Source organism: Oncorhynchus keta, chromosome 6 (genome assembly GCF_023373465.1).
Source record: "Oncorhynchus keta strain PuntledgeMale-10-30-2019 chromosome 6, Oket_V2, whole genome shotgun sequence".
NCBI classification, from domain to species: Eukaryota; Metazoa; Chordata; class Actinopteri; order Salmoniformes; family Salmonidae; genus Oncorhynchus; species Oncorhynchus keta.
In genome coordinates, this window is record NC_068426.1 from 17143513 (window position 1) to 17171050 (window position 27538).

The following is a 27538-nucleotide window of genomic DNA, read 5'->3' on the forward strand; positions in this document are numbered from 1 at the left end:
GTCCACAGCCAGCCAGACGTAACAGGCCCAGGCCCCAGTGTCCCATGATGATGTAAACAGCATAGAGGTTCATAGAAACCACCATGAGTACTAATAATAATAATTAATTCAATTTACGACTGCTCTAAACAAGTGTTTATATTATGCATCAACCAGAGGAGGCTGCTGAGGGGAGGACGGCTCATAATAACCGCTGGAACAGAGCAAATGAAATGGCATCAAACACATGGAAACCATATGTTTAATGTATTTGATACACTTCCACTTATTTCGCTCCAGGCATTACAATGAGCCCATCCTCCCCAATTAAGGTGCCACCATCCTCCTGTGGCATCAACACTTACACTTGTATTGGATGGTGTCCATATACCCATAATAAGACAACAGGTTCATGCGATGGTCAATCCGTTGTGGTTGAAGTCGTAAAGGTACAGTATAAAAAGGGAGTTGCTAGTCATGGGGCATCCAATGACAGAAACTTTACCGCCCGTGTCTATTTTGGTCAACCTTGCTGTTTGTGTGTGTAGATTTTATTATGCATATGAATTATTGCTCCTCAAATGGCTTGGTCCTAAGGTGAGGCATGGTGTGTTCTTAGAAGATAAGGTGAAGCATGGTGTGTTCTTAGAAGATAAGGTGAAGCATGGTGTGTTCTTAGAAGATAAGGTGAGGCATGGTGTGTTCTTAGAAGATAAGGTGTGGCATGGTGTGTTCTTAGATAAGGTGAAGCATGGTGTGTTCTTAGAAGATAAGGTGAAGCATGGTGTGTTCTTAGAAGATAAGGTGAGGCATGGTGTGTTCTTAGAAGATAAGGTGAAGCATGGTGTGTTCTTAGAAGATAAGGTGAGGCATGGTGTGTTCTTAGAAGATAAGGTGAAGCATGGTGTGTTCTTAGAAGATAAGGTGAAGCATGGTGTGTTCTTAGAAGATAAGGTGAGGCATGGTGTGTTCTTAGAAGATAAGGTGTGGCATGGTGTGTTCTTAGATAAGGTGAAGCATGGTGTGTTCTTAGATAAGGTGAGGCATGGTGCTTAGAAGATAAGGTGAGGCATGGTGTGTTCTTAGAAGAGAAGGTGAGGCATTGTGTGTTCTTAGATAAGGTGAAGCATGGTGTGTTCGTAGATAAGGTGAAGCATGGTGTGTTCTTAGAAGATAAGGTGAGGCATGGTGTGTTCTTAGAAGATAAGGTGAGGCATGGTGTGTTCTTAGATAAGGTGAAGCATGGTGTGTTCTTAGATAAGGTGAAGCATGGTGTGTTCGTAGATAAGGTGAAGCATGGTGTGTTCGTAGATAAGGTGAAGCATGGTGTGTTCTTAGAAGATAAGGTGAAGCATGGTGTGTTCTTAGATAAGGTGAAGCATGGTGTGTTCTTAGATAAGGTGAAGCATGGTGTGTTCTTAGATAAGGTGAAGCATGGTGTGTTCTTAGATAAGGTGAAGCATGGTGTGTTCTTAGATAAGGTGAAGCATGGTGTGTTCTTAGAAGATAAGGTGAGGCATGGTGTGTTCTTAGAAGATAAGGTGAAGCATGGTGTGTTCTTAGATAAGGTGAAGCATGGTGTGTTCTTAGATAAGGTGAAGCATGGTGTGTTCTTAGAAGATAAGGTGAGGCATGGTGTGTTCTTAGATAAGGTGAAGCATGGTGTGTTCTTAGATAAGGTGAAGCATGGTGTGTTCTTAGAAGATAAGGTGAGGCATGGTGTGTTCTTAGAAGATAAGGTGAGGCATGGTGTGTTCTTAGAAGATAAGGTGAGGCATGTGTTAGAAGATAAAACATGAAGAGTACAGAAGAAACTGATGTAACTAGAGGTTCCTGCCACAACATGTGTAGCCTACATAATGTGTCAGGCAGGCTGCTATGCAAACTCAAGCAGCTGACATCCAACTACCACCTCACAAATAATTTCCTTCAACTTACTTCCTGTACTCCAGTAAATGAGCACATTTAGATAAAAACTTCTCAATGTTTACAGGTGTCAATAAAGCGTTTATTAAAGTGCATGGCAAAGTAATCACCCTGGAAATCTTGATTGGGCTCACACACATGATGATAAATAAGAGCACGATATCTAGAATATATTATTATATTTAGTATAGTTGGGTTAAACTGTAGGTCTATGTAACCGATGTGAAATGGCTAGCTAGTTAGCGGTGGTGCGCGCTAATAGTGTTTCAATCGGTGACATCACTCGGGGCTTTTGTGGAGCGATGAGGGACAGAAGCTATACACACACACACACACACACACACACACACACACACACACACACACACACACACACACACACACACACACACACACACACACACACACACACACACACACAGTCTTTCCACATGTCTGTATTTCAGAATTTCAAATCTGAACCCTAGATCATCTTTCAATTAATATTTTAGCTGTACTTGTTTTCTGCCGTGTGATTTGCAACACAATATTCATACAGTTGTATATTGTTGTGAGCTCAGAGTGCTGGCAGTGGGAATGGATTGGCTGTTATGTTTAACATCCACAATTAGGGCTGGTACAATGACAAGGATGAAATTACTTTTACAACCCTTTCATCTGCTGTGTTTGGTGCCTGACAGCACCAGGAACAATGTATCATATTGGATGATGCCATATCACACTGGATGTGTTGTAAAAATGATCTGTTGTTATAACTGGGAAAACTTAATTACCTTGTTATTTTCAATTTACCAGCCTCTCATCTGTGGAACCAAATGAAGATAAGGAAATGGGGGTTTCAGTCGCCAATATGTTCATCATTAGGACTCCGATGGGAAACGTGTGTGTGCGTACGTACTTGCAGCATGTGTGCATGTACTGTATATGAGTGGATGGCAGTGTGTGCAGCATATGGTAAGCAGAGATGGGTTTCTGTCTGCATGGCTCCCTCTGGACAGAAGGATGTATTTGCTTTGAGAGACTAACAGGCTAGTAACAGCTTACTGCAGCTCCTCAGGGGTTAATGAGTAAACGACAGGTCTGGAATCAGTGAAAGGTAGAGGTAGACACTGGGTCTGTTTCCCCTGTTGTCTTCCCACTGGGACACCCTGGTTGAATCAACGTTTCCACGTCATTTCAATGAAATGATGTCGAACCAACGTGGAATAGATATTGATTTCCTGTCTGTGCCCAGTGGGCCCCACCCATCACTTCTCAGAGCTTAACAGTTGTACAGTGACTTAAGGAGAGAGGCAGATTGTTATTGCACAGATTTTATTTATTGCACTCAACAACATACAAAAGTTCTCAATGATCAGAGATCATGTCTAGAGTAACGAATCTCAGTGCTGGAATTTCTGGCGGCTCCAACCTAACAGAATAAAACATTGAGGAACAACACACTTCAAACACAGATCTTCCATGTGAGAACTAAATCAGGGTTTTATTTGGTGCTCTGACCTGAACTGCTAACAGAGGCAGGATTTATGACTGGTTGGTTGGTAGTGGGGACTCCTTGGTGGTCTTCCTATCTCAGTAGGTACTTAATAAAGGACTACCCTGGTGACATTACGACAGGTGACTAAACCTGGGATACTTAGCAGCACCAGCAACCAGCCTGTACAACTCAACAGTCTCTACTCCTCTACTCCTTATTTGAAATGTAAAAAATGTTGAATGGCTGAAATCAAAGTGCAGAACTATACCGAAGAAAAATATAAACGCAACATGTTAAGTGTTGGTCCCATGTTTCATGAGCTGAAATAAAAGATCCCAGAAATGTTCCATACGCACGAAAAGCGTATTTCTCTCAAATTTTGTGAATAAATTTGATTACATCCCAATTAGTGAGCATTTCTGCTTTGCGAAGATAATCCATCCACCTAACAGGTGTGGCATATCAAGAAGCTGATTAAACAGCATGCTCATTGCACATGTGCACCTTGTGCTGGGGACAATAAAAGGCCACTCTAAAATGTTTTGTCACACAACACAATGCCACAGATGTCTCATGTTTTGAGGGAGCGTGCAATTGGCATGCTGACTGCAGGAATGTCCACCAGAGCTGTTGCCAGAGAATTGAATGTTAATTTCTCGACCATATGCCACCTCCATCGTTGTTTTAGAGAATTTGGCAGTACATCCAACCGGCCTCACAACCGCAGAGCACGTGTAACCATGCCAGCCCAGGACCTCCACATCCGGCTTCTTCACCTGTAGGATCGTCTGAGACCAGCCACCCAGACAACTGATGAAACTGAGGAGTACTCCTGTCTGTAATAAAGCTCTTTTGTGGGGAAAAGCGTATACTGATTGGCTGGGCCTGGCTCCTCAGTAGATGGGCCAGACTCCCAAGTGGTTGGGCCTATGCCCTCCCAGGCCCACCCATGGCTGTGCCCCTGCCCAGTCATGTGAAATCCATTGATTAGGGCCTAATGAATTTATTTCAATTTCCTTATATAAACTGTAACTCAGTACATTCTTTGAAATGGTTGCATGTTGCATTTATGTTTTCGTTCAGTGCAATAGCTCGATCACATAAAGAATGTCTTCTACAATCCTTTCATTTGGCAAAAAGTTTGAGTCATTTGATCTGATCTGAAATCTAAATTATTTCAGGAAATCATATTCATGCTGTAAATAAATACCTATACGTTTTTGAGACTATACTATTTTGCAGAGCAAACCATTAAGTATTGTAATCACAAGCACTTGGCAAAAGAAATATATGAAATCTCTTGGGAATAATAAATAAAGATACTAAATCAAGGAGGTTCAGTGCTAAAAAGGATCTTAGCTGGCTTAAATAGAATAGTGGCTTAGAAAGTGATACAATTCAATATAACCTTATTCTCCTTTCATCAGATATAGGTGGACTGTGCTGATCTGAAGTGTCAGTCTTATTTAGTATCACTTTACAAAGTGACAAAAATATACTTCATTTTTCAGTTACAGCATATGATATTCTCACAAATATCACGGGAAGAATATATTATTTAGTGCCTATATCAAAAACACCACAAATCTAGTCTGTTTGACATACATTTTTTGTAAAACTATGTAAAATATTTAGTAAACATTTAGAAACAGTAAAAAGTATGGTCTTGTAGACCTAATAATCATTGTACAGTAATACAAACACTGATCGTCCCTAAACGTAGTGAACTATTACAACAGACCCGTCCGTACGCATGATATCAAAGGTTGTGACACCCATAGAAACATGTCGTCAATAGTAATAACACTTCTAAAAATGATCAAATCATACATTTCACGTTAGCCTATTATTTACTGAGTTTGTAACAGTACATGTTATGAGGCAAAACATGATTAATGAATCCTCTTTGGAGGAACTTGGTCAGTCACTTTACAAATTCTAGTCACACAATCTGCATCTCTTACGAATACTTCTTCTATTGTACATCTATGACACGTTAACAACGTCCATTTTTCTTATTGCTTCGTTCATAGTACCTTACTGACAGTTCTATGCTCCACTGTACCCCAGCACTGCTACACATTTGCACAAATGTACACACTGCAAGCACACACCACACGACAAGGCAATGTCAGCTAGGGCATACATTAAACAAACACGGGCGTTCCGAACGTAAGGTCAAGAAACCAGGATTAGTCTACTGTATTATTTTTCCATTGGTCACTGCTGAACATTAGGTGTTGCTACGTATTAAAACACCAAACTTCGGAAGAAAAAGGTTTGTGCTATAGAAAAGACTGCTGTGTGTGTGTGTGTGTGTGTGTGTGTGTGTGTGTGTGTGTGTGTGTGTGTGTGTGTGTGTGTGTGTGTGTGTGTGTGTGTGTGTGTGTGTGTGTGTGTGTGTGTGTGTGTGTGTGTGTGTGTGTGTGTGTGTGTGTAGGTTCTTCTATCCTTGAGGGGACCTGAAAATCCCCAAGAGTCACCACAAGTGAAACAAGGAAAATTGTCCCTCGTTTAGGATTTATGTGTAGGGTTACAATTAAGGTTGGAATTAGGGTAAGGGGCTGGTGGTTTATGGTTAGGGAAAATAGTGATTTGAATGGAAATGTATTTTAGGTCCCCACAAGGATAGAAGAACACAACGTGTGTGTGTGTGTGTGTGACAACGTGTGTGTGTGTGTGTGTGTGTGTGTGTGTGAGAGAGAGAGACTGACTGGCTAACTATCCGGAAATCCCCACAAGGAAAATTCTCCCTTGTGGACATAGGCTATTTAGGGTTAGGGAAAATTTTAGGTCCCCACAAGGATAGTAAAACGTGTGTGTGTGTATTTGTGTACAATGTCACCCAAGGATATCCTGTTTGTGGAACATCACATGTTAACTTTAGCACGATGTAGCTGAGGCTGGGTTTTTTTGGCTTTAGGACAGAGTATGTCAGAGAGACAGAGGACTCCTGGACGTGGCAGCTGACAGGAAGGCAAATCAGGGTTGACCTTCGACCCCAGCGTCAGCCTCACATCTGCCCAAAGAAGATGGAGCAGAGCAGGAAGATGGCATAGAGTAATATCAGCCCCAGGCCCAGACGGCGGTCCAGCTTCCAGTGGTTCAGATGGACACTCATGACCTGGGAGGTAAGAAGGGAAGAGGGGGAGGTGAAGAGAGAACAGGGGATGGGCAGATGGAGAGGGGTTTAATGGAAATGGGAAAGAAAAGTTGCATGAGGTAAAGAAAGGAATAGCTTGGCTATGACTGGGTGATTGCGTAATAGATGGAGCCACACAATGAACTTGTCTAGCACCGGTATGGTGATACTGATGGTTTGTTTAAATAGCAGGTAAGGAGAACTAATGTGGCAGGTTACGACTAACGTGGCAGGTTATGACTAACGTGGCAGGTTAGGAGAACTAACGTGGCAGGTTACGACTAACGTGGCAGGTTAGGAGAACTAATGTGGCAGGTTACGACTAACGTGGCAGGTTAGCAGAACTAATGTGGCAGGTTACGACTAACTTGGTAGGTTCGGAGAACTAATGTGGCAGGTTAGCAGAACTAATGTGGCAGGTTAGGAGAACTAACTTGGTAGGTTAGGAGAACAAACATGGCAGGTTAGGAGAACTAATGTGGCAGGTTAGCAGAACTAATGTGGCAGGTTAGGAGAACTAATGTGGCAGGTTAGGAGAACTAATGTGGCAGGTTAGGAGAACTAATGTGGCAGGTTAGGAGAACTAATGTGGCAGGTTAGGAGAACTAATGTGGCAGGTTAGGAGAACTAATGTGGCAGGTTAGGAGAACTAATGTGGCAGGTTAGGAGAACTAATGTGGCAGGTTAGCAGAACTAATGTGGCAGGTTAGGAGAACTAATGTGGCAGGTTAGGATAACTAATGTGGCAGGTTAGCAGAACTAATGTGGCAGGTTAGGAGAACTAATGTGGCAGGTTAGGAGAACTAATGTGGCAGGTTAGGAGAACTAATGTGGCAGGTTAGGAGAACTAATGTGGCAGGTTAGGAGAACTAATGTGGCAGGTTAGGAGAACTAATGTGGCAGGTTAGGAGAACTAATGTGGCAGGTTAGGAGAACTAATGTGGCAGGTTAGCAGAACTAATGTGGCAGGTTAGGAGAACTAATGTGGCAGGTTAGGAGAACTAATGTGGCAGGTTAGGAGAACTAATGTGGCAGGTTAGGAGAACTAATGTGGCAGGTTAGGAGAACAAACGTGGCAGGTTAGGAAAACTAATGTGGCAGGTTAGGAGAACTAATGTGGCAGGTTAGGAGAACTAATGTGGCAGGTTAGGAGAACTAATGTGGTAGGTTAGGAGAACAAACATGGCAGGTTAGGAGAACTAATGTGGCAGGTTAGCAGAACTAACGTGGCAGGTTAGGAGAACTAATGTGGTAGGTTAGGAGAACTAATGTGGCAGGTTAGGAGAACTTATGTGGCAGGTTAGCAGAACTAACGTGGCAGGTTAGGAGAACAAACGTGGCAGGTTAGGAGAACTAATGTGGCAGGTTAGCAGAACTAATGTGGTAGGTTAGGAGAACAAACATGGCAGGTTAGGAGAACTAATGTGGCAGGTTAGCAGAACTAACGTGGCAGGTTAGGAGAACTAATGTGGCAGGTTAGGAGAACTAATGTGGCAGGTTAGGAGAACAAACGTGGCAGGTTAGGAGAACTAATGTGGCAGGTTAGCAGAACTAATGTGGCAGGTTAGGAGAACTAATGTGGCAGGTTAGGAGAACTAATGTGGCAGGTTAGGAGAACTAATGTGGCAGGTTAGCAGAACTAATGTGGCAGGTTAGGAGAACTAACTTGGTAGGTTTGGAGAACAAACATGGCAGGTTAGGAGAACTAATGTGGCAGGTTAGGAGAACTAACGTGGCAGGTTAGGTGATGGAGGTATAGGTAAGGAAAAGGGTTATAGTTAGGCTTAGCTAAAAAATGCTACAGTGGTCAACAACTTTAATCCCCGACAACTAGTTGGAGCTGTGGTAGCCACAATGGTACAAACCATCAGTATCATAACACCGGAACCACACCCTGCTCCAGAAAGACTGTACTCTACTCTGTCTTGTCTGCTGGCCTCCTGCTTGTGGTCCATAACAAATATCTTGTAAAAACCTTAAATACCAGTAAAACTATGATCATACTGTGTTTGTGGTGTGTAAGAAAAGACTTGTAAAAAGTGAAACTCCAATAGAATTGTGATACGCGTGTGGCATATGGCCTGTTATGTGGTTAAATGATGCTCAGAACCAGATGTCTAGTGAAACAGTAACTGATGGTGACAGGAACGCATGCACACACACTTACTGTGAGGAAGACAGAAGCCAGCAGCAGGACGACAGAATACACCAGGCCCTTGTTATTGATGTAAACCTGTGAGGAAGAGGAGGATGAGAGGGGTCAGATGTCGGTGATTGTTAAATGTCCATAAGAGAGAGAGTTTTAATGAACCCACCAATGATCCGTTGTCCACCACCAGAGTGCGCAGAGCCCAGGGAAAACCCAGCCCCAACAGGATGTCAAAGATATTACTGCCAATGGAGTTAGACACCGCCATGTCCCCCATACCTGAGGAGAGGGGGGGGAGTAAAGCAGTCTACACTACACCACCAGGACGTCAAGAGGCTGGTCAGGAATCTGAAGATGAGAGGAAGTTGAAAAGAGAGGATGACGGGTACCTTGCCGAGCTACAATGAGGCTGGCCATGCAGTCTGGCACACTGGTGCCCGCTGCCAGGAAGGTGATGCCCATGATGTAGTCTGGGATGTCTAGTGTGTAGCTGATGATGGTGACCTGGTGGGCACACACTGCTAGATCAGAGACAGAGACACCACACACACTCACCCTCTCAATATTATCCTAACTCCTGGAGCATCCAATATGGCCTTACGGCTCTGCTGTGGGTCCTTACCATCCACACCATGAGGTAGGAGAAGATGGCTATCCACAGGGTGGAGGCCACGAAGGTGACCATGAACCAGCGGTGCCAGCGTGGGAACACACAGTTAGGCACAGTGCAGTACAGCAGCAGGCCCAGGGGCCACGAGATCAGCCACTTGACCCGCGCACAGCAACCCCCTGCCATACACACATGAACAACAATATACTGTCGGTCACAGACCAGAACATACCAGAGCCGACACCCACTTTGTTTTCCTCAAATGCAATTTCAGCGAACGCCAGGGAAATTGTCTGTAGCCCTTTACACTCGTACCCGTATACAGGTTGAAAATGGCAGATTTGGGCACTAATAAAAGCTAAAATTGGAAAGCAGTGACTGTACAGTAACTTGTTATACATGATGTCAGACGTCTGGCTCTGCGCTTCACAGCTCTGTATTGGTTTTGACTGACAGCTGTTCTGAACTTGAGCACCGCGCACGACAAGAAGTTGCTCCCATACCTCCCGCTAATTGGGCAACTTTTACACATTTTTTGTTGTCTAAGTGAGGGAAATGCTGTATATTAAGATGACTCAATGTATTTTGAGAGATGAGGCGTTGAGGATTACAATAAATTCCGCGTTGATGCCAAAAAAAATATCCAAACACCTGTGAGTCCAAATGTGTACTTTTTCAATAAATGTGCAAATCATTTTCAAATCCTAAAACTCATGTCAAATACCGTGTCAACGTTTATGATCACTATGCTGGATGTAGAGTTACAAGATTATACACGCCGTCATACCCGTGGTTTTTCTGAACAGTATGTGGAAGGAAATGTACTGTTGCACACGCACATGACTGCACTCATGACTCCATTCTATGAGCACCAAAACTACCATCTGTTTTGTTAGGCCTTGTGAAAGCCTAACACAAGCCTAACAAGATCATATTTCATAACTAAGTCATGTTGTCAATAGAACATGCTTTCAAATCATGCCCACCTGACCCAGGTTGCGATTTATAATGGATCGTTTTTGGGATTGCGTAAACAACAACGGTAATTGTGTGATGGCGGGGATGCAGGGTTGTGTTCCAAATTCAACTACTTCAAGTGTGCTTGCTCTAGTTTCTCACAGCTAGGAAAGATCGGGGAAAAAAAGCACTTTAAAGTCATAAAAGTGCATTGAAATTGCGTTGGAACTGTGCACACTTTGGAGAGACGAGTGGCCACTTCAAACCCTTGTAATTGGTTTTGTCTTACGTTGCACCTACCCCACATTTTATAATGTTACTGAATGTATCCAGAGTATTTTCAGATTTTGTTATATCACCTGGCCAATGCAGAGGCCTGAATGGCCCATCATCATCATCCTCCTCTTCCTCAGCGTGACAGCCCTCCGCTCCTGGCTTCTCCCCCCCTGCATCCCCTACCCTGGCCCCGTCAGGGGTCTGCTTCTCCACACTGCCCCCATTCTCCAGACCTCCAGAGCCAAACCCCTTCAGAGGGGTGCCCCCTGCCGCTGGGCTGGCCTCCCCGTCCAGCTGGCTGTTGGGACTCCTGATCAGCCTCTGTCTCTGTGTAGGAAAGCGAGAGAGAGTGTGAGAGTGCGCATTAGTTCTCCATAGTGGCTAATGTAGCCCCTTGTTGATGTTCCTCCAGTCTGAGTCCAATACCTCACTGATGAGCACACGGCCTGCCATGGTGAGCCTGGTGCGAGGGGAGAAGTGGGGGCTGATCATTATGCGCAGGCCGGCCTCGGAGAAGGACAGCTGGTGGGGGTTGAGGATCAGGAGCTCGTCCACCATCACCACCGGAGGAGACTCCTGACCCTGGGGTTGTCCTGCAAGGTGAGGGAGGGATGGGAAGAGGGGTAACACTTTACCTAAAGCCAACAGGCAGGTATAACGCATGATGATGTTGTTATGATGCACTGTGAGACTTGTATTGTAACAACAAATCAATAACAGCCACAGTTTCTAACACTCAGACAGTGAGAGCTGAAAGGAGCTCCAATCCAGACAGACCTTTCCTGAGCAGCACCATGTTGGTGTTACAGGTGAGTCCGTCCTCTGCCATCTCCTCGTCTCTGAGTCCCTCACTGACAAGGCAGCACTGACCCGGGCCCCCAAACCGACGTTGCACACATCCCCTGATCTGGGAGTTGAACCTGAAACCACAAAACAGCTGTCATATGAGAAACAGCACAAGCAGACACTAGCTACATGCTCTGTAGATTGAGGACTCTTGTGAGAGGAGTTTCAGCATACTCACTTCATGATAAGAATGTAAACTCCATACATGGTCATTAGGAGCACGGCCTCCCACCTACAATCAGAGAAATACACGGCTCAACTACCACCTAAAACCAGTAAACAGCTCAATCAGAGAAATACACAGTTCACCTACCACCTAAAACCAGTAAACAGCTCAATCAGAGAAATACACGGCTCAACTACCACCTAAAACCAGTAAACAGCTCAATCAGAGAAATACACAGTTCACCTACCACCTAAAACCAGTAAACAGCTCAATCAGAGAAATACACAGTTCAACTACCACCTAAAACCTGCAAACTGCTATTTTACAATTCTGACGTGTAACATTGAGACCTTTGGCAGCATTAATCATGATAAAACTCACCAGACAACTTTTGCATCGTATATAACCTACAAAGAGAAAGTTAACACATTAAAATAGTCACAGCTGCATTTCATGCCATCATTTCACTATGTACAGGCAGATTATACAGCACTGTAATTGTAGAGCACAAGTAAGCTACTATATACTGATTGTGTGGTCTTAATTTCCCCTCCTCCCTCCCTTGTCTGGCTCACCAGGATGAGAGCCAGCACAGAGAAGATGTAGTAGGTGGAGTCCCTGAACAGAGACCACCACGTCAGAACCACCGTCTGCAGAGGGGGAGGAGCCACACAGAGAGAGATTCCACTAACAGACAACCAACACACAGCTAAATCAAGTTGAAGTCCTCAGGTTCACTCAGCCAGTGCATGTGTAGAATCATTTCTAAAATAAGTTTCCATGTATTTATGAGCTCTTCAGCCATAGCTAGCTACACTGTTAAGACCATAAGGTGTGTAGTCTTTGGCAGGTCTGTACCTGGCCCGCAAAGATGCCACAAACACCAATGATGACCAGGATGTTGAAGACCGCTGAGCCCACGATGGTGCCGACCCCCACGTCTCCTTTAGTGATGAACACACCTGAGATGGAAAGAGAGGTGTGGGAGGGGCTGTAGTGACAATGACATTTTAGTGGATGAAACCAACGGTTATCTCAATGTGTTCTATATGTTGATGTAGAATGAAAGACTATTCACATTAACTCTGCTGACATCATATGGATACGTGTGGCATTACATGATACACAAACGTTCATTTGGATGGTTTGAAGATCCATGGCAAGATGGTGAATGTTATGGGCCATTTGTATCAGTCAGTGTTGGGCATAATGTATAGTGTTCATTGACACAATATTGGCCACTGATATCAGGAAATATGAGGTGAAATACAGAGTGATTAAGAACTGACCAATGAGAGAGGTGAAGAGCTCTGGTGCTGAGCTTCCTGCAGCCATGAAGGTTGCCCCTGCCACATCCTCACTGAGCTGCAGGTTCTGACAGGGACAGAGACAAGGGGAACATTCTCACACAATCATAATACATGATCATGATGTCTTTGCAGAAATACATGATAACAGAAATCCTCTTCGGGCTGTCTTACACAAAGTTTATATTTAAATGTGTCAACTAAAAGTAGTAATAATGTAGTGATAAAAAGCAGCACATGGTGCCTCCTTCTTCCTGTATCCTGTACCTCCCTGTATCCTGTACCTCCCTGTATCCTGTACCTCCCTGTATCCTGTACCTCCCTGTATCCTATACCTCCCTGTATCCTGTACCTCCCTGTATCCTGTACCTCCCTGTATCCTGTACCTCCCTGTATCCTGTACCTCCCTGTATCCTGTACCTCCCTGTATCCTGTACCTCCCTGTATCCTGTACCTTCCTGTATCCTGTACCTCCCTGTATCCTGTACCTCCCTGTATCCTGTACCTCCCTGTATCCTGTACCTCCCTGTATCCTGTACCTCCCTGTATCCTGTACCTCCCCGTATCCTGTACCTCCCTGTATCCTGTACCTCCCTGTATCATGTACCTTCCTGTATCCTGTACCTCCCTGTAACCTGTACCTCCCTGTATCCTGTACCTTCCTGTATCCTGTACCTCCCTGTATCCTGTACCTCCCTGTATCCTGTACCTCCCTGTATCCTGTACCTTCCTGTATCCTGTACCTCCCTGTATCCTCCCTGTATCATGTACCTTCCTGTATCATGTACCTTCCTGTATCCTGTACCTTCCTGTACCTCCCTGTATCCTGTACCTTCCTGTATCCTGTACCTTCCTGTATCCTGTACCTCCCTGTATCCTGTACCTCCCTGTATCCTGTACCTCCCTGTATCCTGTACCTCCCTGTATCCTGTACCTTCCTGTATCCTGTACCTTCCTGTATCCTGTACCTCCCTGTATCCTGTACCTCCCTGTATCCTGTACCTCCCTGTATCCTGTACCTTCCTGTATCCTGTACCTCCCTGTATCCTGTACCTCCCTGTATCCTGTACCTCCCTGTATCCTGTACCTCCCTGTATCCTGTACCTCCCTGTATCCTGTACCTCCCTGTATCCTGTACCTCCCTGTATCCTGTACCTCCCTGTATCCTGTACCTCCCTGTATCCTGTACCTTCCCGTATCCTGTACCTCCCTGTATCCTGTACCTCCCTGTATCATGTACCTTCCTGTATCCTGTACCTCCCTGTAACCTGTACCTTCCTGTATCCTGTACCTTCCTGTATCCTGTACCTCCCTGTATCCTGTACCTCCCTGTATCCTGTACCTCCCTGTATCCTGTACCTCCCTGTATCCTGTACCTTCCTGTATCCTGTACCTCCCTGTATCCTGTACCTCCCTGTATCATGTACCTTCCTGTATCATGTACCTTCCTGTATCCTGTACCTTCCTGTACCTCCCTGTATCCTGTACCTTCCTGTACCTCCCTGTATCCTGTACCTTCCTGTATCCTGTACCTTCCTGTATCCTGTACCTCCCTGTATCCTGTACCTCCCTGTATTCTGTACCTTCCTGTATCCTGTACCTCCCTGTATCCTGTACCTTCCTGTATCCTGTACCTTCCTGTATCCTGTACCTCCCTGTATCCTGTACCTCCCTGTATCCTGTACCTTCCTGTATCCTGTACCTCCCCGTATCCTGTACCTCCCCGTATCCTGTACCTCCCTGTATCCTGTACCTCCCTGTATCCTGTACCTTCCTGTATCCTGTACCTCCCTGTGTCCTGTACCTCCCTGTATCCTGTACCTCCCTGTATCCTGTACCTCCCTGTATCCTGTACGTTAATTGGTGTTGTTGGTTTTCTCACCTCTGATATTTTCTCCAGGGAAGGGACAAAGTAGTCATCACAGACAATAGCAAGAGCATAGAACATGTAGATAGCCTAAAAGATACAGCGAGAGATGAAAATAGAGATATAATCTGTAAGGATGTGATAAGGAAGTGTTTAAGTTATTCAGTTCATTTCGGCAGGTGTACTTCACTATGATTGGCAGATAAATGATATTAGGAAACATCTGAACAGATGGAATTGCACTAAGGGTGTGGCTGTAAAACTGCAGTATCATGGTAGTTTTGTGAGGTGTGTTAAACAGGTGTGTTTTCTGCGTTATGTGTTATGGGACACTCACACACAGCACATGTAACAGCACTGCTCCTCCTTTCAGCTCCTCCTTGGTGAAGATGTCTTCTGGAAACTCATGGATGGCTCAGGGAGAGAGAACAGTACAACAGTTAGACACAGATCCTACCTCTCTCTATCGGGGGGAGGGGGGGAGAGAATGGAGGTGGAAAAGGATAGTCGAGGGAGAGAGAGAGAGAGAGAGAGAGGGGGGTGGAGGTGGAAAAGGATAGTCAACAACAACAGCAGAGGGGGAAGGAGAGGGGGGGGGGAGGTGGAAAAGGATAGTCAACAACAACAGCAGAGGGGGAAGGAGAGAGGGGGGGTGGTGGAGGTGGAAAAGGATAGTCAACAACAACAGCAGAGGGGGAAGGAGAGAGGGGGGGGTGGAGGTGGAAAAGGATAGTCAACAACAACAGCAGAGGGGAAGGAGAGAGGGGGGGTGGAGGTGGAAAAGGATAGTCAACAACAATAGCAGAGAGGGAAGGAAATCAGAGTCTTGCGCTAATCTGACAAAATGGATGTCATGCCGCTCAAGACCAAAAGCAGAACAGCGTCATCAAGCTGCCACATTGGTTTGTAATGACATTGCTTTCCTGTCCCTGGATCATCATCCTTCTTATGATAAAGGACAGATACACGCATCGTAATAACACAGCAGGCCTTCTGGAAGAATGAATGACAATTTCACCAAATTGCTTTCCAGGTCCAATCCTGGAAAGCAATCCAATGCTATATCAAATTAAATTGTATTTGTCACATGTGCCGAATACAACAGTTTTCGACTTTACCGTGAAATGCTTACTCACAAGCCCTTAACCAACAATGCAGTTTTCAGAAAATATAGTTAAGAAAATATTTACCAAATAAACTAAAGTAAAAATCCCAAAAGTAACACAATAAAATAACAATAATGAGGCTATATACAGGGGGCACCGGTACCGAGTCAATGTGTGGGGGTACAGGTTAGTCGTAGGGGTAAATTGACTATGCATAGATAATAAACAGCGAGTAGCAGCAGTGTAAAAACAAAGTCTATGACTTGGGTAACTGGAGTCTTTGACAGTATATAGCTGAAGGAGGCACCTTGAAGGTTTGTTCCTCAACGGTCTGAAAGGAATTGCTGCAGCTAAGTGTCAGGATCTGGCTCAGACTCCAAGAAATCATACTTATCCGCCTGACACACAGCAGCCTAATAACTGATCTCCTATGGAATTGCTCCCTCCACGCAGCCAGACACCTGTACAGGCTAGCAGATGCTGCCCCCCTGGGCCGTGTAGAGAGAGAGGAGCAGAGGAGCAGAGCTCTGATGAGGAGGTGTGTGGAACAGCTGGTTCCTGCTCCTCCAGTCCTCAGGAGTATGTGAGAGTGTTAGTGAAAGCTTCCCCTCAGTTCCCCCCAGCACGACGAGCAGAGGAGAGGAGGCTGCAGCCTAGAGAGCACAGGGCACTGCTGCTAAATCAGTACTCAGACGCAGGGGAAAATGAACTTTAACAACTGGGGAGCCCAAACCTATTAATAGACCTGCTGCTCTGAGACAGGCAGCCCTGGGTAGCCTATACAGCCAGTCCCACAATGCACGCTGTCTGGCGCATGCTGCACGACTCAATCTACACCAAACAACCTTCCTATAATATACATGCTACACATCACATGATGTATGACACACACCACCAAACATAGGCTTCATGACATATACTACACAGTATGCCCACTACACGCCATCAGCTGTGCTGTGATTCTATGACAGCATGCCATCCTGAAGCTTCTCCCTGTAGATTCGATGAGCACACCTCTCATGTGATCAAGGCTATTCGATTTTGATCCTTGAATCTGTAGTGTGAGGCAGAGAGGAGAGGGTGCCATATGGTCTAGAGATTTGTAGGATGACAGTGTGCTTCTATACAATGCCCTTCTATACTGTGTATGTGTACAACATATGGTTATCTAATGTACATCTAACGATGTAATCAACATTCTGAGTCTCAGAGGGTGAGGTTCCCTCTCTCTGCCTCTGCTCGGCTTGTACTTCCACCTCCCAGAGAACTGTGGGGAAAGGAGCTTATTTTCTTTTCTGACCAGCTGTTGCACTGGGGCAGGACCTGTTCACTAAACCATCCCAGCTTAACATGTCAACTTTCTGTCAGATTATCATAAGAAAGAGTGAGACAGCATCTCACTAAAGAACGTGGGTACACATCTGCATATTATCAGTGTGAGGACATCTGTGCTGTAGTTGTGGTATTATTATAATTTTCTGTATAGCTGTGTTTTGGAAAGCAGGCCAGATCTGGATCCTTCCCCAGGTCCCCGGGACATGTAGCCCCAATACACAAGGCCCCAGTTGAACGTGTCTATGCAAATGCCGTGCTGAAACACGCGTCTCAGATGAACGTTTTGATGGGTTGCTTCGGTGAAAGCAGTTGCCATGGAGACCCTCTTCCTGGGGACTGTGGTTTGTTGACGGGCGGCAGTGGTAAGCCAATGACGGCTGAGCGAATGGTGAGAAAGGGGGAGGGAGGGGAATGTGTGTTTACCATGGTATTGGCTTATGAAATATGAAAAAAAAGAGAAATGAAAGGCAGCTCTGGAGAGAAATTTCTAAAAATATGTATTTTTCCTTGCCAACCCTCAGGAGAGGTCTGAGAGAGCGAAAGCATACGAGACAGTGTTTGGCTAGGAATTGTATTTGTGAGGATGCTCATCCTCTGTTCCCTTTACTAGGCTTTTGTCACAGGACTGCTGATTGACTAGACCAGCCATATGATGATTTACTATATCTGAGCTTGGCTTCCAATACTGGACATAGGACATAATCAGCTCTCATGAAATACAGAGCCCAGGGGGAGGGGCGAGGGCGTGGAGTTGTAGCAGCATTCACGTGTTTCTTCTCTGGCATCACAGGCTCTGCACCACGCACCCTCTTATTACACCTACTAGTGTTACATCTCTGTGTGTCTGGTCTCCTATAAATCTCACCGGGTGAAGTTTATTGTCATTAATCTTACGCTTGAGGTAAAACTGAGAGATTTCTGCAAAATTGGCTATATTATCGTAGAAATTCATGGTCTTGGTCTTCATTTAAAGTTAGGGCTAGGCATTAGGGTTAGCGGTGTGGTTAAGGTTAGGGTTAGGTTTAAATCAGATTTTGTGACTTAGTGACTATGACAGCTAGTGACCCCTCTGCAAGAGCTGCCTCAAATCAAATCAAATCCAATTGTATTTGTCACATACACATGGTTAGCAGATGTTAATGCGAGTGTAGCGAAATGCTTGTGCTTCTAGTTCTGACAATGCAGTAATAACCAACAAGTAATCTAACTAACAATTCCAAAACTACTGTCTTATACACAGTGTAAGGGGATAAAGAATATGTACTTAAGGATATATGAATGAGTGATGGTACAGGGCAGCATACAGTAGATGGTATCGAGTACAGTATATACATATGAGATGAGTATGTAGACAAAGTAAACAAAGTGGCATAGTTAAAGTGGCTAGTGATATATTTACATAATTTCCCATCAATTCCCATTATTAAAGTGGCTGGAGTTGGGTCAGTGTCAATGTCAGTGTGTTGGCAGCAGCCACTCAATGTTAGTGGTGGCTGTTTAACAGTCTGATGGCCTTGAGATAGAAGCTGTTTTTCAGTCTCTCGGTCCCAGCTTTGATGCACCTGTACTGACCTCGCCTTCTGGATGATAGCGGGTGAACAGGCAGTGGCTCGGGTGGTTGATGTCCTTGATGATCTTTATGGCCTTCCTGTAACATCGGGTGGTGTAGGTGTCCTGGAGGGCAGGTAGTTTGCCCCCGGTGATGCGTTGTGCAGACCTCACTACCCTCTGGAGAGCCTTACGGTTGAGGGCGGAGCAGTTGCCGTACCAGGCGGTGATACAGCCCGCCAGAATGCTCTCGATTGTGCATCTGTAGAAGTTTGTGAGTGCTTTTGGTGACAAGCCGAATTTCTTCAGCGTCCTGAGGTTGAAGAGGCGGTGCTGCGCCTTCTTCACGACGCTGTCTGTGTGAGTGGACCAATTCAGTTTGTCTGTGATGTGTATGCCGAGGAACTTAAAACTTGCTACCCTCTCCACTACTGTTCCATCGATGTGGATAGGGGGGTGTTCCCTCTGCTGTTTCCTGAAGTCCACAATCATCTCCTTAGTTATGTTGACGTGAGGTTATTTTCCTGACACCACACTCCGAGGGCCCTCACCTCCTCTCTGTAGGCCGTCTCGTCGTTGTTGGTAATCAAGCCTACCACTGTTGTGTCGTCCGCAAACTTGATGATTGAGTTGGAGGCGTGCGTGGCCACGCAGTCGTGGGTGAACAGGGAGTACAGGAGAGGGCTCAGAACGCACCCTTGTGGGGCCCCCGTGTTGAGGATCAGCGGGGAGGAGATGTTGTTGCCTACCCTCACCACCTGGGGGCGGCCCGTCAGGAAGTCCAGTACCCAGTTGCACAGGGCGGGGTCGAGACCCAGGGTCTCAAGCTTGATGACGAGCTTGGAGGGTACTATGGTGTTGAATGCCGAGCTGTAGTCGATGAACAGCATTCTCACATAGGTATTCCTCTTGTCCAGATGGGTTAGGGCAGTGTGCAGTGTGGTTGAGATTGCATCGTCTGTGGACCTATTTGGGCGGTAAGCAAATTGGAGTGGGTCTAGGGTGTCAGGTAGGGTGGAGGTGATATGGTCCTTGACTAGTCTCTCAAAGCACTTCATGATGACGGAAGTGAGTGCTACGGGGCGGTAGTCGTTTAGCTCAGTTACCTTAGCTTTCTTGGGAACAGGAACAATGGTGGCCCTCTTGAAGCATGTGGGAACAGCAGACTGGTATAGGGCAAGATTCATGACAATAAATGCAAACCTGCATAGATCTCTCTCTGAGACACTAGATCTTATCATTATTCACACTGTGAATGGGCTTGATCTTATTTAATTTCATTGCTGATCCAATCAAGTAACTAGAGAAGGGTTGTGGACATGTGATGTAATATGTGTGTGTTCCTGCGTGTGTGCGAACCCATAAGTATGCTTGAATGTGTGTTTAATGCTATATCAGTCTGGATTAAATGTGAACCCCCAACTAAATTAAACTGCTAAAGCTGTGAGATGATCTCCACTTGAGTCACTCTGCCGCAAGGGACTTAAGAGTGTGACCGAATGGCAGGCAGAGGGAAGGAAAGAAAGAGATGTTATTGATTGAAAAAGCTGCAGGGTATCTTGGAGTCAAGCTAAGGTATTGAGTGAAACACAGAGCAAAGTAGTCTCACGCACCAACAGAAACAGCACCACTACATAGACTGAAACCACTACAACAACCTTTTTTTAAACCCCTTTTTCGTGGTATCCAATTGGTAGTTACAGTCTTGTCCCATCACGGCAACTCACATACAGACTCGGGAGAGGTGAAGGGGGGTCAATCTGCACTGCTTGTTGACACATTGCTCAATTAACCCGGAAGCCAGCTGCACCAATGTGTCAGAGGAAACACCGTACAACTGGTGACTGTTGTCAGCTTGCAGGCGCCTGGCCCGCCACAAGGAGTCGCTAGAGCACGATGGGAAATCCCGACCGGCCAAACCCTCCCCTAACCCGGACGACACTGGGCCAATTGTGTGCCGCCTCATGTGTCTCCAGGTCACGGCCGGCTGTAACACAGCCTGGGATCGAACCCGGGGCTGTAGTGATGCCTCAAGCACTGCGATGCAGTGCCTTAGACCGCTGCACCACTTGGGAGGTCCTCACTACAACAACCTTGCATTTTTTATCCTGAATCAAAACATTTCTTTGATTTTATGACATAGTTACGAAAGGCCGACAAGAGCAAAAATAGTCAAAGCCAATCCAACCACACAAATCTCACCAAACCTCAATAACCATCCTTTATCTGACAAAACACTGGATGAAATCATTTGAGAAATCCTCAGGAGACCTACAGTGGGAGAACAATCAATAAGCTTTAGTCCCTCACAGGAGATTACTCCACCTGTTCAGACACATCACATGGAACTATCCATCGTCTTAAAGCGTCAAGTCTCAATGTTATGTTGGTGGCCTGGGAAACAAAGGAAACTGCTGCAGTAAAACAATTACAATTCCACCACTAATACCCTATCTGAAATGAAGACGCATTTTCTGTACAACCACACACAGAGCAGTCGGTGAGTGATCTCCATCCTTAACCTAGGACCTTTAAGTCATCATCAGGAACCATTACATTTAAGTCATTTAGCAGACGCTCTTATCCAGAGCGACTTACAAATTGGTGCATTCACCTTATGACATCCAGTGGAACAGCCACTTTACAATAGTGCATCTAAATCTTTTAGGGGGGTGAGAAGGATTACTTTATCCTATCCTAGGTATTCCTTAAAGAGGTGGGGTTTCAGGTGTCTCCGGAAGGTGGTGATTGACTCCGCTGAACCAATGGGAACTCAGAGAGAACAAGGGTTCTAGAGAGACGGGATGGGAGCTAAGGATATTCTCCCCAATTTACAAAGACTTCAGACAAAAACACAACTACTCCCATGTTTAATGGTTGCATTTAGTGGCCATTTGCTTTATTTGACAGCCATAATAAATTACTCCCCTGACAAAACTCAAGGTCTTGTGAAATGAAATATCATTCGAGTACCTATCAGATTCTCTTTTTCAGTTCTCTCCTGCAGCCACTAAAATATCTCTGTGGAAAATTAATCCTCAAACCGACTGGCTCTGTTGCTTGCCGAATAAAACTAATGCATAAAAAACACAAGCCATCGTTATTTATTCGATCTGGATCGATGAAATGTTGCAGAGAGCACAATAAAAATGTTCCCGTCTCCACTGATACGGGAACATTGTCTTTATATGTCAATCACACTGTAACGCTGAACTTACACGATACGGATTGAATGAGAGCCCTTATTAAAATGCATGGGCTTATCTTCTTCCCCTGGTCTATTTTTAGCTCGATCTGGTTGTTCATTCTGCCTCGGCACTTTGAATGCTTGAAAGACAGAATTATCTGGGTTTCAAAATGTAGCATTCAGTTGCTTAGCAACGCTGGCCTCAAAGGGTTCTCGACTGAAGGCAGACGCTGCCATCTCGGTCTTGTCATACAGCGGGGGGATGGAGAGAAAGAGAGCGAGCGATTGAGAGAGATAAAATAAAGTGAGATATAGCAATAGACAGGAAAACCGCGGCAGATAATTGGTAGGGGGTACTGAAACCTCACTTCCGCTATCCCCAAGATAATATTCCTAGAGGTCTGTCTGAGCTGGCCGTTTGGATTATGTAATCATTAGCAGCTACAGTGAATAGGGGATTTACGTGAAGATAAAGATGAGTAGCCTGCCCTGTGCTCTGTAGCCTAGGAGTAGTGCAGCTCTGAAAGACCTAATGTCATCTACCTGCCCACAGATCCATCAGCCTCTTGTTCTACAACCTGTATTTACCTTATGACTCATAAGGGAGTTGTGTCCTTGTCAAAGATACTGAGGGAGGTCTGTTTGTAACAGAAAGACCACACATCAAGTGCTTGCTTTATTGGTGTTGCAGGTGCACATATTGCATTAATAGTTCTCTTCTGCCAAGTGTAAATCTAGAACGATTGTGGCAGGTCAGGGAGATAGTGGTGTCTAAATGCAGTTCATACATTTTCATATCGCAGACTGAAATCACTACACTGTGCATTGCCCAGTCCTGTCGTCCTGCTGCAGAGATCTCCCTCGCTCTCTTCTACCCCATGTCCTCCACTGTGTTTACTTACTGTTTATATATTTCCTTGATTCTTCCATTGCAAGTCTGGCATGGCGCTCTAACCCCTCCAGACGGAACCTTTCCTCTGGCCCGGCAGCCAAGTTTGAGACGCACAGTTTACAGAGCACCGATTCCTGACAACCACTGCACTGCAGCTTCGGCCCACATGACCTTTTCAGTTAACCCGCAGAGGAGAGCCAAGGTTCACCAGCATATACACACAGCACTAACCGCCTTCCCAAAACACACACACACATTAACACACTAAGTCACATCTACACAGCTTAGACACTCCTGGAGCCCCCTCAAGTGTTCCACACAGTGTGTGAAATAAATATTTAGTCAACAGACAGTTTGTGCATCGATGTGTCTTCAGGACTTGTAGGGCTCCTATACTTGTAGGGCTCCTATACTCCTATTCCTGTACTTAATCAGCTAACGCTAAGGAGAAGACTATTGAGTACAGAGATACTATACAGTTTGAATGGTCCCTGTCAGCTGCTATTCTCTGAGGAGACAATCATATAAAGCTGTGTGCCAGAGGACATGGTAGGGAACATACACTTTTGTCTAGAATGGGGATCAGGGTCCTTCAGTGGAGGTTGAGGTGGAAGAGATGTTTGGGGCTGTGAGGCTGACTCACCTGGTCTAGGAAGGTCCAGTGTCTGGTTGTCTTCTGTCCACTCCTCCTGCATCAGCCTGCGTCTGGAACGAACTGGAACACCCCCCTCTTCTGGCTGAGACCCAGATGACTCCGGCTCTATTGAAATGTATGTCAACTGATTTGTAATTCGTGTATTTTATTGCACTGAGACTCATCAAAAGACCGGTCCAAAGACAAAACACTATCTTATTGGACACAACATTGAAAGGCTTTGTGTTTTAGTGCAGATGTTACAGATAATAAAAATACAGTCTGGAGGAAGCAACCGGAGAGAGTCAGCAGAGGAGATCATGTCATCTTTTATGAGCACACTCATAAACCATTCATCATGTCAGCACTGCAATCTCCTCACGGAGTAAATCCCTGTACCGTATCTCTCTGTTGATAGCCTATCTCTTTATTTGGACATCCGCTATTAACCACTATATATGGAAGGACAGCATCAACAGTGAGGACCTCCACTGATGTACTGTATCTGTGTCATTGTCTCCTGAAACACATATATAACTGCTGCCACTCACTGAGATCTCTGTCCAGAGCAGAGTAGACCAGAGCAGACATGTGCAGATCAGACCAGAGCAGACCAGAGCAGACCAGAGTCCGAGCAAACCAGAGCCCGAGCCCGATCAGACCAGACCAGAGCCCGAGCAGACCAGAGTAGAGCAGACCAGAGCCTGTGTAGACCAGACCAGAGCAGACATGTGCAGATCAGACCAGAGCCCGAGTAGACCAGACCAGAGCAGATTAGACCAGACCAGAGTCCGAGCAAACCAGAGCCTGAGCCTGGTCAGACCAGACCAGAGCCCGAGCAGACCAGAGTAGAGCAGACCAGACCAGAGCCAGCCAGCCAGGTGGGGGCCATTACCCTCTACTCAGGTTGCTTGATCGCTCTCTGTGTCCAGTCTGTTTCATGATCACTTACCGCTTTGTTTTACTCTACAGTCCAATCAACGTGTTGCACTAGGTCTGAGAGTGGGGATGTGGAGGCTTTCATGTGGAGCTGTCAAGAGGAACCTGGGTAATATGAAATTCAAATGGGCCTCTGTCACACTCACAACACGACCACACATTACAGAACACAGGGCTCCAACCCAGACCCAGACGAAGACTACACTTTGGCCTGAGTCTCGTCTCTTTCTATAGAAGATGTGGGGTTCACTCCTCAAGATGATCTGTCTGGTGCATTGTAGGCATTGTTGCTGAGAATTTTCCTGCACAGTAGGATATCTAAACGTGTAGTGTATTCAAGGTTTAAAAAGGCTTCAAAAGTTTATAATTTCCACTTTACAATTGCAGACTTTATTTGCCCTAAGGAAAAATGTATCAACCCCTACAAAAATGTTAATTCATTATAATCCACATAACAGTTCACATTTCCTGTTTCTGCAGGATGATTTTCCTGCTTTATCAAACTGGCTCAAATTAAGATCCTGCATCTGCATGGTCAAGCCTCAAACTAAGCTGGAACTGGCAATCAATGAAAAAGCCTTCAAGAACAATTGCTCTACTATAGCGACTAGTAGGCCTGCCACTAGAATGATGCCGTATGGTGAACATGGCAAATCAATACATTTATACAGTAATACACATCTTGCCATTTGCCATTACATACATTAAATAATTGTTCATATTTTTTCCCAAGATTAGGCCTATTAATTAATATATGGGTTAAATGCATCAAATCAAACTTTGTCACATAGTGAAAGTTTAGTAGGGAAAACTGAAGAATATGACAGCTATTAAAGGAGAATATGAAAAACATCAGAACACTGGTTGTCAGAAGGTTTGTGTCATAGCTTAATCTATGAATCATTACATGAACTCGTACTCTCTCTCAACCTGAAAATCACAGGACACAATCTCTACAAAATCTCACACACACAATCTCACACACACACACACACACACACACACACAATCTCACACACACACACTCTCACACACACACACACACACACACACACACACACACACACACACACACACACACACACACACACACACACACACACACACACACACACACACACACACACACACACACACACACACACACACACACACACACACCTCTTGATTAAATCATTTTACATGACCATCTGTTGTTTCATAGCTGAGTATTTGAATCCATCCTCCGAGAGGAAACCAGGAGATCTGGAGCAGTAGAACCAGGTCTGTTGAGAATAGGGCCCCTAAAGGCTAGATCCCTCAAACTCAACTCTGGACCTCGAAGCCAGTTCCACTGCCTTTTTTTCATTGTTCCCCTCTAATAAGGGACTGAATTAGGCCTGGAACACCAGGCGTGTGCAATTCATCATCAGGATGAACAGACAACCAGCAGTCTCTGGACCTTGTAGTGTAAGAGTTGAGTACCATTGGGCAAGATGTTGACCATGTGCTGTTCATACAAAGGATAGGAATAACTGCATGTCATCAATGTTCTCTTAAGTTCATACACTCATCCCTTTACACACAGTTTATATGCTTATCTATTTTCTCACTGTGGTGCAATTCCAATCATCCGTCTTCATGTTACTTAATGCAATGCTTGATAGGGATATGTATTCTCTAGGTTCCCTCAGAGTAATTGGTTTGACTCTAGAAGGTTCTGTGCAGGTGATTGCCTGAGATGAGAGGTTCTGTGAGGATACCAGGCTCGAGCAGGGGGGTGATGCCAGCAGCATACCATCCTGCATCCCACTGCTTGCCTCTGAAGCTAAGCAGGGTCAGTCCTGGTTGGTCCCTAGTTGGTCCCTGGATGGGAGACCAAATGCTGCTGGAAGTAGAGTTGGAGGATAAAACAGACACAAAAAAGATCCCAGAGCAGTGATTGCGGACATTGCCTGGTGTAGGGTGTTGTTTATTGGATGTGATGTTAAATTGGTGTCCTGACTTCTGTGCTCACTAAAGATCCCATGGCACTTATCATCAGAGTAGTGATGTTAACCCTGGTGTCCTGGCTAAATTCCCAATCTGACCACCCTGGCCACCTAATCATCCCCAGCTTCCAACTGGCTCATTCATCCCCTGTAATTAGTCACCAGGTCATTGCTATAAATGAGAATGTGTTCTCAGTCAATTTACCTGGTAAAATAAGGGTTAACAAAAAAAAATGATGCTGAAGGTTCAATGTGACGCACAATCTAGGTGCTGAATATTGGGGGATGGGACATGGGAGGGGACCATCCAATCTGTTGGTTCCAAATCTCTCTCTTTCATCCCATACAGCCCATATTATCAATATGGTTACATAATAATTATTTTGCGAGAAATTAAATAATCTTGCATATTTAGCCGATGGCAGTATTTAATTGTGAATTTAATTAATGAAGAATGTGAATGAGCTGACAGATCGATCATTTCCACCCTTAGGTATTATAATACAATCGGTGAAGATATAAACATGTCCTAAAATGTTTTCAACTTCAAAGGAATAGTAAAACATATGTGATGCTAAAAAACACCCCACATTTACAAGCAATAATATACGTTAATTGACATTATGCAAAATGTACCCATTATTCCTTGTGGAAACACTCACCTGTCACGTGCGCGACCTGTGCGAGCCAAATGACCGCGAGAAGCCCAACTCCACAGCAGCAGAACCGCTGGAAGGGCCGCCGTCTCCCTGTCTGTACAGCCGCCTTCATTCCGAAATCGGACCCTCACCAGTCAAAACATATCCGTTGCAGTTACGGTCAGGTCGGTTTCCACAGCTTAATTGCACTAGGCTACACTTTAACTTGAATGTCAAGTTAGTTGATTGTGTAAACCAGTGCTAAATCCTCGCAGACTGTAGCCTACTCAATTCGGATTACAATATTTTATCCTGCCAAGGCGCACCGTGACATCCATGCCTTGAGATCACACAAGATTACACAAGAGGAGTAGGTGGATGCAGAAGTGATGACAGCATTTACAGCCTTCAGATCGGTAGACAGATTGAAAGGTCGGCGACAGCAGAATCCGGTACAAACACGAGAGTTGAGGCGCTGGGTAGCGGTACGGTCTTTCTGCCTTGAAACTATTACCACTCTGGTTGTGAAATCGTGTCGGTCGTCGTGTTGTGCGCTGTGTTCGTGTGCGCCACTAGGCGGCGACATG

The 27538-nt window shown here is 45.2% G+C and overlaps 1 protein-coding gene across 1 annotated transcript; it reads right to left on the reverse strand.

Moving 5' to 3' along the window:
- Positions 1–3202: 3202 nt before the first annotated feature.
- On the reverse strand, positions 3203–27538 carry LOC118385083 (sodium/potassium/calcium exchanger 3-like). Its single transcript, XM_052521033.1, has 17 exons — positions 26976–27538; positions 23414–23530; positions 15040–15116; positions 14718–14792; positions 12818–12902; positions 12387–12490; positions 12104–12178; positions 11910–11935; positions 11541–11594; positions 11294–11436; positions 10943–11109; positions 10600–10843; positions 9296–9462; positions 9063–9177; positions 8840–8952; positions 8692–8757; positions 3203–6506 (listed from the first exon to the last, which is right to left on the reverse strand). Exons 1-17 carry the CDS (start codon positions 27082–27084, stop codon positions 6396–6398), a joined length of 1848 nt encoding a protein of 615 aa, XP_052376993.1. The 5' UTR covers positions 27085–27538; the 3' UTR covers positions 3203–6395.